The 12,285-nt window shown below is 33.0% G+C and overlaps 2 protein-coding genes across 4 annotated transcripts; one reads left to right on the top strand and one right to left on the bottom strand.

Annotated features, from left to right (window-relative positions):
• Positions 1 to 1,017: 1,017 nt before the first annotated feature.
• Positions 1,018 to 9,075, bottom strand: LOC123309131 (RAC serine/threonine-protein kinase). Of its 3 annotated transcripts, none has more exons than XM_044892061.1 (7): positions 8,918 to 9,075; positions 5,819 to 5,944; positions 5,554 to 5,763; positions 3,645 to 4,032; positions 3,191 to 3,580; positions 2,329 to 2,562; positions 1,018 to 2,240 (listed from the first exon to the last, which is right to left on the bottom strand). In XM_044892061.1, the coding sequence occupies exons 2-7, from the start codon at positions 5,938 to 5,940 to the stop codon at positions 2,019 to 2,021; spliced, it is 1,566 nt and encodes a 521-aa protein (XP_044747996.1). In that variant the 5' UTR covers positions 5,941 to 5,944; positions 8,918 to 9,075; the 3' UTR covers positions 1,018 to 2,018. The 3 variants fall into 3 exon arrangements, with proteins under 3 accessions (XP_044747996.1, XP_044747997.1, XP_044747995.1); XM_044892062.1 differs by lacking the exon at positions 8,918 to 9,075 and adding an exon at positions 8,725 to 8,744; XM_044892060.1 differs by lacking the exon at positions 8,918 to 9,075 and adding an exon at positions 8,066 to 8,085.
• Positions 9,076 to 9,330: 255 nt separating this feature from the next.
• Positions 9,331 to 11,925, top strand: LOC123309133 (transmembrane protein 87A). Its single transcript, XM_044892063.1, has 4 exons — positions 9,331 to 9,587; positions 9,643 to 9,703; positions 9,756 to 9,862; positions 10,255 to 11,925. The coding sequence occupies exons 1-4, from the start codon at positions 9,480 to 9,482 to the stop codon at positions 11,503 to 11,505; spliced, it is 1,527 nt and encodes a 508-aa protein (XP_044747998.1). The 5' UTR covers positions 9,331 to 9,479; the 3' UTR covers positions 11,506 to 11,925.
• The last annotated feature ends 360 nt before the right edge of the window (positions 11,926 to 12,285 follow it).

Below are 12,285 nucleotides of genomic sequence, written 5' to 3'. Positions count from 1 at the left end.
ACCCCAAGGGCTTACGCACCATGACTGATAGCGAAGGGAAAAGTCAGACTTGCGAAACAGGGTAAAGTACGGCAAAAGATAACAGAAAGCGATACAGTACAGCAGTGTCAAAGAAGTAACTGGTGTAGGTCCAACAAAGAAACTGAACGGTAAGACGGGGACCTACCTCCTTTATTCAAGGCACTCGCGGAAAACAAAAAATAAAATTAATTTCTAAGAGCACTACCTCCGTAACACAAAATTTATTCTAAATTCGCTGATCGGCTCGTCGGGCACACAATCGCAGAGACAAGAGAAAAGAGAGTAAAGAGCGTAAAGAGACCAAAGACAGTCAAATGACAAAAAAAGAGGCCGTCGCGGGAGAAAATCTGCTTTTATAGGCAAATCCCCCCACACGTTAAAAATCTGAAAATTCCAGAATGCGACAAGAGTGAAAAACGTCGTCAGCTCCGGTTTATCGTATATCAACATCTGAAAAACGTCGAAATCTTCAACGGCATGCAAGAAAAACAACGTTAACCACAGATAAACGGTTTTTTACATTTACTCTGCCTATCGAAATGAATGTACTGAATATTTGAGAATTAAATATTTTCAAAGGCGGAAATGTGAAATGAAAGGAATGCACTAAAATGAACTCCAATTTTCTCAGAAAACTGGGATTCATTACAGTATTTTTGGTTTTTTTATGGTATGTAATGGTCATGATGAGAAAACTGAAAAAGGTAGGTAATTCTTAGGGTCGAAAGAAAATAATTAAATAAATGGAAAACCATATTCCGAAATTCCTTTTATTAAAAAAAAAATAGTTTGTGAGATAGAAGTAAAATAATTTTGTTTTATGGTTTTTCAACAGCCTGTATCTTTTAAACCGACTAGATTCGAAAAAAATGGAAAAGAGAAATGTTTTTTTTTTGCCTCAAGACTACTGTCAAAATATTTGTATAAATTAAAGACTCACCCTGTATTGTATGATAATTTTTATAGAGGAAATTCTACAAAAGAAAGAGCATGAAGGATAATGTAATAAATATATTTGATATAGCAGATTAATTCATTAAAACAATAATTAATGATCATTATATACATAGCTCAAATTACACTGAGTAAATAAAACAAAATTAAATATTCAATATAAGCAACATCTTCAAACCCTAACTGAACCAATCCCGACAATTATACAGCCAACCTAGTATACTCGTTACATTACAAAATAAAGCACATTTTATTATGTGTTCATTTCATAAATATTTCCTATACAATTCTTTAATTCTCATCAATCTAATTATTCCAATTCAACCCCTATTTATTCGAAAAGAAAATTACAAGATAAGAAGTATGATCACTGTTTCCAAAATCACTGAAAATAATAATATGTTTACAATATTTCCCATAACAATATTTACACAATTCTTCGATAATTTTACTTATGTCATATTATATACAGAAAATTCAACAATTTATCACAATCTCCCAATTTCCATACAATTCAACAGAAATTTGTATCTTCGAATAAAAAGTGTTTTATGAAATCTTATTACAAACTGTCATCATTACATCAAATTTTTTTATGTTATAAATATCATAAAAATCAATTTTACCTAATGATTAATGTAAATTATAGTAACAATGAGAAAGATTCATTACATATGTTCATTAAATGCTATTGCCTGTGGTTTGAATAAGTTTGATATTCCGCAATTAATCCTCATTTCGTAATGCAATTCAAATTCTATTGGGATGTTAACTGGAGAAAAATAATTGCAAACAACAAGAGAGTTCAAACACTATAAAATCCCTTACCTAATGTTATTTATACATTGAGATGAGAAAAAGTGTATTTCGCTACATATTCAAACATACCGCACTAAAACACTCCTCTCAAAGATACTGTTTGAATTAATTTTTTAAATTAACAAATAATATATCTTCTTGTGTTGTTTCCAACACTTGTTAAACATCAATCAAACATTTTAGCTACTCACTTGAAATCAAATATCCTCTCTCCATCACATTACTTATGCTACACTACTCATACTACTTCCTATATGACTTGAGCTGCCAATTGTTGATGATAAGTCCTGAAAACTGAATTGAGGAAAATGGGGTTCCTCTTGAATGGAACTCAGTATCCTATCAGGTTCTGGGGGGGTTAATTCTACACTTTCTCCAGTAAATTCCTGATCGAAATATCTGGTGTCCGTTTCACTTGTTACCTGAGGTTTAAAAGGGGGAGGTATCTGAAAAAGGTAGAAACAAAAGATTGTTGTTAATCGTTTGCCATCAAATGTACCAGTAAGAAAGAATTATGAGAAAAAAAGTAATCACCCTTTTCATTTCCAAATCCGTCCAGTTGATGCAACTGAAGAATGGATGCTCCATTATCTGTTTCGCATCTTCAGGACCGCCACCTAACCTCAATTCAGGTTTTTTGACAAGGAGGCCAGCGAGCAGGTCTTTAGCTTCATTGCTCAAATTCCTTGGAAATCTAACTGATTCTACACAAATGAGTTGGAAGAGGATTTCATGGTCTTTATTATAAAATGGAAGTCTCCCACACATCTGAAAAAAGATGAGACTATACTCCATTCACCAAATGGAACGAAAAAAGTAAGTTTATAAGGTTGAAATCAAGAAGATATAGCAAAGGAGGCGCAATTCAGCAATTCGTAGGAAAAGTGATGACGTAATTGGAGGCTAATGTAGAGCTGAATTAACAGAACTGGTATCGTTAGCAGTGGCGTATTATTGGTAAAGTTAGAAAGAAGATAAGTTGAAATACCTTCAAATTTTGTGCGAAAACGTTATTTATCTTATGAATAAGTCACAGGAAGTGCTACGGTACTTCCACAAGTTAAAAGAGTTAGTGAAGAAGAATGATGACCGAAGACAATCTTCCATTGAAGAAAAATTGATGTTGGCCATGATATCTGACCTCGTCAGGGCAACACAACTTCCTCCTCGATGGAAAACGGAACTTAATTGCTATTAGGGGCTGTGAAGTATTAAATACTCCAGCGCCATCTAGGAGGCAACGAGATCCAACTCAAATCCTCTCTGGACACCCAAAACGAAGACATTAGCGTATGTCCTATCCCTCCAAATTAAGTACGCTGATCCGCATAGCGCAGTCAACATGCATACCTTATCCTATACCACCTACATATGAAATATTATTATATTAACTTACCATTTCATACATAACCACTCCAATACCCCACCAATCTACAGCCCTGCCGTAGTCGTTATCTTCCAATACTTCTGGTGCCAAATACTCTGGGGTGCCACAGAATGTTCTTGTTGTCTGACCGTAAGTTATATCTTCCTTGCACAGTCCAAAGTCTGTTATCTTTATATGTCCATCTTTATCAAGAAGCAAATTCTCCAACTTGAGGTCTCTATAAATAATTCCTTGAGAATGAAGATAGGCCAATGCACAAATAATTTCTGCCCCATAAAATCTTGTACGTTCTTCTGAAAATACTCTTTCCCTGGATAAATGGAAGAACAGTTCTCCACCATTCACATACTCCATCACAAAACACAACCTTTCATTGGTTTGAAAAGAATATTTCAGGGACTGCAAAAAAAAAAATTGGTGTAATCTTAGATCAGAATGAGAAGGAATTAAATCAATAACATACCGTTAAGAAGGGATGATTTGTACTTCTCAGCACCCTGTTTTCTGTTTGAGTATGTGCCACCTCATCTTTCTGGATGATAACCTCCTTCTTTAATATCTTTATTGCATATAACCTTGCTGTACTTTTTTCCCTGCACAATATCACTTTTCCAAAGGTGCCTTTACCGAGAACTTTCAAGAACTCGAATGATTCTAGAGTTACTTTCTTTTTTCCAGATGACTTGGAATACGACGTACCCTGCAGGAGAAATTTTTTCGACAAATCTTCAGCGGCCGGTTCAGCGATTTCTATTGGTCCTGCATTATACGGCATAGAATTCATCTCAACATCGGAATATTCCGTTGACAATCGTTCGGCTACAGTTTTGATCGCTAATATCCACTCTTCTCTGAAGAAAAGAAAAATTTTATAGTTGGACCACCTCGTTTTTAGTTGGATTCACGATCAAAATGAAACGTGGTTGAGAGGTGGATAAAATAAAAAACTTTTATGATTATCTATTGAAGACGGCGAATCTATCTGCCTTCCAACATACTGGGGATAAGTGTACAGGGTGGGCAAAATTCGTTGTCTAGTGAGGGGATCTCAAGAACAATAGCAGCTAGAAGAAAACTGACACATTTCCGAGCTCTTTTTCAGTGAAAATCGTAGACTCCTACGATTCTTCGTTTTGGAGTTATTAGCAGAAAATTAGATTTTGACGATTTCGAAAAATTCTCATAATTTTTTTGTATTTGAAGTTACAGATCTGAAACTGACATATTCTCGAGCTCTTTTTTCCTGACTTATCCAAATCAGAAAACAGAACCGGCCTATCATTTCTAGATTTTGAGTTATAAAAAAAAATTTAGATTTTGACGATTTCGAAAAGTTCTCATAACTTTTTTGTGTTTGAAGTTATAGATCTGAAACTTGAATCTTCTTAGGCACTTTATACGTAGAGTCTATTGACAAAAGAATTTTTACAATTCAAAAATATCAAATTCAATAAAAGTTTGCATTTAAAAAAACAAAAGTTCGCCTAATGATTCGAAATAAAAAAATATTTTGATCTCGACAGTGGATTCTACGCGAAAAAGTGCCTGTAGAAGGTTTAAGATTCAGATCTGTAAATTCAAAGACAAAAAAGTTATGAGAACCTTTCGAAATCGTCAAAATCTAATTTTTCTTTTATAACTCAAAATCTAGAAATGATAGGTCGGTTCTGTTTTCTGATTTGGATAAGTCAGGAAAAAAGGGCCCGAGAATGTATCATCCGTTCTAGCTGCTATTTGTTCTCGAGATCCCCTTAGTAGGGGCCTAGAGTCTGATATAATGTACACAGAGATCTTCTTTTGAGCAGTCATGTATGAGAAAGCATCGATTTAATTAGTACTTCGATGCGACTACTGACTTTCAACAAAAGGTCCTTCTTTTGGCGGCATCGTTCTCCACCTCTTCTCATCAAATTTCAAAATTGTCAAAAAGTGACAGCCTACTATCGAATTTAGTTCTAAAAGTATTCCACATAAAAGATATTCAATTAAAACCAAATTTTCCTCGTAATTTCGAAGAGCTGTGACTTCAAAGAGACTGGACTCAAAACAAAAAATAATGTGACAAACCTCCCTTGATCGATCAATTCAAAACACCCTATATATCATGGAAAATTGCATGTAGAATAGTGAAGCAACAATACAAATTTTAGAAACTGATTAATAATTATTTGCGTAGGTTGTTCATCTCACATAAATTTTTCACTAATGTTTGTACTCCAGATTATATAATAAAAATGTTTTCTTCGTGATCGATCTGAAGGCTTTTTTATTGAAAATAATACACCAAAATATAACATTTTTCTTACAATTTCTCGAACAACGATGAAATGATACCCCAAATTCACAATAGTGAAAAAAATACAATATCTCACCTTTCTTGCTCAGTCTCAACATTGAACATTCTTTCAATTACAGTTGTCCACTGAAGACCTCTTATAATGAAAGTGTAGGGCTTAGGTCTGTCTGTTGACATTATCTGACACCCTCTCACGGTAAAATTATTTAGTGGATCGCTCATGGCAGTAACATGGGGTCTGTTTTTGAAACCGAAAAGGGAACCATCATCCAAAAGTATGAAATACCTAGTAAGAAAGTGTATTGGTAAGGATAATCTAAATTTGTGAGATCAACCTCTACCTTGGTCTCCAATTTTTTATTCTTTCACCTCTCTTATACAGCCAACCTTCTTTCACTATATTTGCTGCACTATAATTCTTAGTACCAACGGATGGTGTACCACTCTGTAAGATCTGATTCATTTTTCTGTGAACAAAAAATTGAAACATTTTAAAAAACCCTTCTTTTATCTAGAGGGATAAGAATTGTTTCATGGGCGAAGCAAAGTAATTCATGGTAGATAAAGCTCATTTGGATCATTCTGGAAATACCATATTAACTACTACTATTATCTTGATATCTCAGAAAAGAGAAATTCTCATCATTTTCAGTTTTTTTCAGTTGTGTAAATTTGCAATAATTTAACTCGCAATATTTTTGGAACGATCGATCAAAAATATTCGAAAGTATTCTTGATAAATCAACTAAATCAACTGTTTTCAAGTAATTTGAGTTCGAAGATAGGTGAGTGCAACTACAGCAAGGAGAACAAAAAAATCTGGAACTGATACTTTTCTGAACAGAAAGCTTCTAAACAATGCTCTTCTGATTCAGAGATACTGGTCGAAAATTTGGTTAACCTTGCTGATGTTATAGTCAAACAGTTATAGTTTCGAAGACTATTTTCATTTTGATACGTTTTATCTAAAAAAAACTGATGAGAAACTATTTCGACATTAAATAAGACTCCTTGATAGCAGCTCTGAAAAAATGTATGACTGTGTTTGTGATCTGAATTTGAGCTGAAGAACGGTTCGGAATATAAAAAATGATATCTATATTTTTCCTACTGACCTATTGAGCTAAATTAGACAATTTTCCATACAAAAAATTGTTGAATCTTTATTCATCATGAAAATGCTGTATTGTTGAGGAATTTGTTTTTTTATCATTAAATTTTGGTATAAAAGTCTGTGAAGTCTGTGAATCGAAATTCACGCATACGCACTTTCGTAACCTTTTCCCAGCAGGATATAAAATTTAAGCATGAGCTGGGAAATTTTTCCCATTTTCCTTCACTCTTCAGTTCCCAAAGTATCGCTTTCCCGCACTTAAATATACTTTTTCTAATGCCGTGCGTTTTTACGCACAGCAGTGCTGTGCGGGAAAGACACTTTACATACGATTTGGGATCATTATTTTTTTAGCGACCTTTTTTTCTCAATTTTCCTTTACCCATTTCGGTTTCTAAAATATCAACAGATTCCCGCAAAATTCAGATTTGCATCAGATAAAAAAAACATTTCGAATATATAGAACCATAGAAGACTCTAGGATCTACGTTCAAGAACAAAAATTCAAAAGAGCGCTCGTTAGGAATTGATTATATGGATACTAGGTCCAAACTTTTGATGTATTTGACACTCTAAAAAATAATTCACCAAGGATTTAAATCGAGAGTAGACGTAACTGGCGTTAAGGAAAGAAACTCGCCGAATTATGTCGATTGCGCATTTCAATATTAAAATGGGGCGTCTCTGTGTTTTGTGGTTTCTTTACCCTCCTTAGTTCCCTTCATAGACTAAGATGTCTATGTTAGAAAGAGTTTGTTTGAATTTTAATCTGTGTTTGAATTAATTACCGTTTGGTGAGATTGGGCGTTATTTTATGTTAGGTATCAATACACAGTCAAAGAAAAAATTCCACAATGAATAAAGTAACATTTAAAAAAAAATTGTGGAATTTCCTACCAAAGTTTATACTTAATCGAGGTCTAAATGTTATAATCCTGTAAAAAATTCAAGCAGATAAAATGCCCCATGTACATATTTTCAATCTTGTTCATCTATCTACATATAAATGCAACAGTTTTTCAAAAAGTTAATTTAAACCTTATAGGATGTTAATGGAATAGAAGAACATCCAAAAAAAATGGTGTAAGAATTGAGTAAAATACAAAATAATCATTTTTCAATATCCACAAAATAAGCAGATCTGTAGATTTCCCCATTGACATATATCAGAGAAAATACTGATAATGATAAATTTTATTATTATATTCCATTCTTGAGGAAAATAGTGAAATAGAATCCTGCAAAAATGAATACTTAGTTTTTCATTGTACTTTTTAAATGAAACCAAAATGTTCTTGAACTTCCATTTTTAAGGTATTGAATAAAAAAAAAAGTTAGTGAATCTGAACTTGATTTGGACATCTTACCATTATCTGATAAAACCACTTACTTTGCAATACTAGACAAGCAAATTTTGTCAAAGAATTCTTCTGCCATTTGAGGAAATATCGGTAAATTTTTTTCTAGAGCTTACCTCATGCTCTTGAAGCTGGCAAAAACTATTATGCTCTTGTAGGATCTTCATACTCATTGCTTTATTGTAATGAATATGATATTATAATCTCTTTCCTATACCTTGTTATTGATTCAATATAACTGACTCATTTTCTTCTTTTGGTTGTAATAAGTTATCACCTAGATAACACTGAATGTTTACTAACTACCACCCAAATATTTCTGACAAAGTAGAACACTAAGGCCAGGTTTCTTCAGATGCATAAAGATATTTAAGTTTATAATCAAACACTATTATCATGTTCCTTTTCTTATTTTATATTTATCTCAAATGACATCAAATTCAATGGTGATGATTTTATGTAGAACATTAAACTCAACATAAAATAATAAGTATTTCTATATTTGTAGAGATAAATGAAACTGCAAACTATTCTCCTAGTAGCATTTGCAAAAAACATGTAAACAGACTCAATTTCATCTATATAGTAATATACGATATTATTTTCAATGAGTCTGACAGAATTCATGTGTATATTAGCATATATACTCAATGAAATTAATGGGTCTTCCAAAAAGAGGGACCATTCATTAAGCATGGTCCTTTGAGAATATATAGCTGACACTACAGGAAGTTATTTATAGAAAAGCCATTTTAAGTAATTTGGGAAAACTCACATCTACACCTTGTAGAAGCATATTGAGGTTCAGTAATGAGTTTTTTTAATATTCATGTGTTTTACTTAACATAATACGATACCCAAATTTCTTATCATGAGGTAATTAAATAACAGGTGGTGGCAAAACTCTTGCACATCCTATACACACACAAAAATTAGGTTTTCATATCACTCTACTTGCAAGCATATACCTTTAGATGTCTTCAAAAATATTATTTCATTCAAATTCTCCACATTAATTCAAAATACTACGCAAAATTTTCCTATAACAAGGACATTTTCATATTATATCAAAGTCAACAACCAAAAGTCAACAAATATTGTTATCAGACACGGAAAAAGAGATATATCAGAGAAACTGATTTCTTTTTTTTTAAGTGTTAGCAAACTCTTCTGATTGACATTCGCCAAAAAGATCTCTGCATTTAGGATCGCATAAAAAGTGTTGGGAAGTTCTCAATAATACAATACAGTACAGTAAAGTAAATCCATTTTCGTTTTAGCGAATTGAATGAAAATTCTCCAAACAAAACTCTAGCGCCTGCAGCTCGTACAGAGATATATTCTATATCTCTGAGCTCGTATCAGCATTTTCTCTGTAATTATTTTCTATGGCTCCTGTCAAATCAACGTTAAATTTTTTTCGTGTATGAGGTTTTTTGAAATTAGGAAAATTCGAATATTCTTTGCCTCCACCCATGGTAGAAAATCAGGAATTGGAAATTAATTTCTTATATTATTATTGGACATAATATGAATAAAATATGCGGCCTCTATTTCTTCCTTACAGCATTTGTGTGGCAAGGCCAATGCTTTTCACAAGGGAGCAATTGGTTTTTCAATTTCACTACAGTTGATACAGTATGTATTATATTTTTTCGCTTCGTCATTCAAAATTAACAACCTTCATTTCTAGGGTTACAATTTGTATAATTTACCTCAGAGTTTATACAAAGGATCCCAAACTTTCGTACAGAGTAAGGACTGTTAATAAAAAGCATACATATTTCAATATCATTCTCATTTTAGTAATTTGTGAGCCTCCCCACAATGTAGACACCAGAATTAGCTTGGAAATAGCTATTGTTCCTCTTGCCTGTTGGGACTATGCTGATGCAGTCAAACAAGCTCAAGAGGTATTGTCCATATACAGTTCCAAAGTATTATATATTTCATAACCCAAGAATGGTTACCTATCATAAAATGAGCATAGCAATTATATAATCACATAAGAGAACCATCTCTAGTTTGAAAAATGACACTAGTTTTCAGAATAAAAGAAATCAAATTATTTTACCACCTTCTGAAATGAAGAAATGAGCAAAAAATTTCTGAAAGGAGGTCCGAAATTCTGGTAAATTTCAAAAAACTCAAAAAGGGCTGGGTCGATTTCGACCAAAAACGATAGTTGCGTACTTTATGCAAATAATTATATTGGAAAGGTTTCTTCTTTACAATTTTGCAATAATGAGAATAAAATTTTCAGCTCAATTTCAATTTCAGTGATTGAAAATGATTCCTTTTTCAGCTGATCAGATCCAGTCAATACAGCAACAGTTCCTTGATCTTCAAATTGAGCAAGACGTTCAAATGTGATGATCACATCATAATTGACGGAGCTCCTTTGAATCAGGATGAAAAATCCCTACACAAAACTCTTCATCCAGTATACACTATACCACATGATGGATTCTATATCATATCTTTTCAAGTAGCTTCGAACTCATCAGGCGCTCAGTTGAAAGTACATTTAGAAATGCGAAGCAGTTATGGGTACCTTTCAGCAGCCGATTGGCCCTTGTTGCCCTTTTACGGATTCATGTGTGTTTTTTATGTATTTCTGGGGATTATGTGGTTGGTTTTTTCATTTATGCAGTGGAGGGATCTTTTACGTGTGCAATTTTGGATTGGTGGTGTAATTTTGCTTGGGATGCTTGAAAAAGCAACTTTCTATGCGGAATACCAGAGTATTAATAATACGGGAGTACGAGTTCAGGGTGCAATGCTCTTTGCAGAGTGGGTGTCCTGTGCCAAACGTACCTTAGCAAGAATGTTAGTCATTATTGTCAGTTTGGGCTTCGGAATAGTAAAACCCAGACTTGGAGCCACCCTTCATAGAGTTGTAGGTGTAGGTTTGCTGTACTTCTTCCTTGCATGTTCGGAAGCTTACCTGAGAATTGTACATCCTAAAAATGATCAAAGAGATCTACTAGTGGCTTCTGTGCCTCTTGCAGTACTCGATTCTGCAATATGTTGGTGGATATTCAGTGCTTTAGTAAATACTACTCGCACTTTGAAATTGCGCCGTAACGAAGTGAAATTGTCGTTATATAGGCACTTCACAAATACCTTGATATTTTCTCTTGTGGCTTCTGTTGTTTTTATGCTTTATTCTATAAAAACTCACAGATTGGTGAGTTGTTTGTCTGTTTGGAAGGATTTGTGGCTCGATGAAGCTTACTGGCATATCTTATTCTCATGTATATTGCTAGTTATTATGATTTTATGGCGTCCTACCAACAACAATCAAAGATATGCTTTTGTACCTTTACTTGACACTGAAGATGATGAGGAGGAGGCTCAGTTAGTAAATGATGCATATGGGGTAAAAGTCCGAGTAAATCACAACGCGAATAAAAATTTACTTAAGCGAGAAAAGTCAGTTGAAGATGATCTGGAATGGTTACAGGAACATATTAAAAGTGAACCAACATTATCCATTCTAGACTCGGATGAAGAGATAGTTAATACCAGATTTGAAGTTTCCAAAATGCAGTGAATTAGTTGTTATTTTGTTGTATTATTTTTTCATTACTTATGCATAGAGCTTTTTAAGATTTTATTGAATGTACATATATATTACTAGAGTTTGTTGGATACAGGCTTTCTAATTCTGTCGTCCCGGAAGTATTGAATCAACTGTTTTTGATGTATTGAGTCGTAACAAGAACGTTGATTATTATTTTATTATCACATGTGAAATTTGAGTATATTTATTTTATTTATCAATTGAATCTGATGTTCCTTATTTGAGTATTCATTTTTTTTTTGAAACTAGAAGAAAATTTCAGTTTTGTATAGTTTTAGGAATATTCTTAATGCTTTCCACATAGTACATTGATAATTTATAAGAATATGGATGTTCTTATTATAAATTCTTCAAAAGATAATAAATGTGTTTGCAGATGTTTTAATTTTATTCAAGCGATTATTATTTCTGAACAGAATGTGAATCAACAATTAAAGTTTCAACCTCAATCCATAAATTCTGTGCGGTTTGGAGAACCATTAGCGATTAGTGAAGGCTTCATTTAGTGTCTTCATGCCACTTCTGACAATCCATGCAATTTTTTCATAAATTCATATTATCTGGAATATTTCGACAGCTCAATTCAAAAATTTTGGGCCTCAAAACCAAACCATTTTTTTTTTATTATGTTAGAGGTTCCTACAAGATATTTGGACGGCTGTAGTGAAGAAACGGTTTGATATATTTCGATTCTGTTTTTATATTCGTCTTTGGTATGGGTACATTTTCGGATAATTTTTTTTTTCGCTG

The sequence above is a fragment of the Coccinella septempunctata genome, chromosome 3, assembly GCF_907165205.1.
Source record: "Coccinella septempunctata chromosome 3, icCocSept1.1, whole genome shotgun sequence".
Taxonomy (NCBI): Eukaryota; Metazoa; Arthropoda; class Insecta; order Coleoptera; family Coccinellidae; genus Coccinella; species Coccinella septempunctata.
The sequence above is the reverse complement of the archived record's forward strand: the minus strand, read 5'-3'. Positions and strand labels throughout refer to the sequence as shown.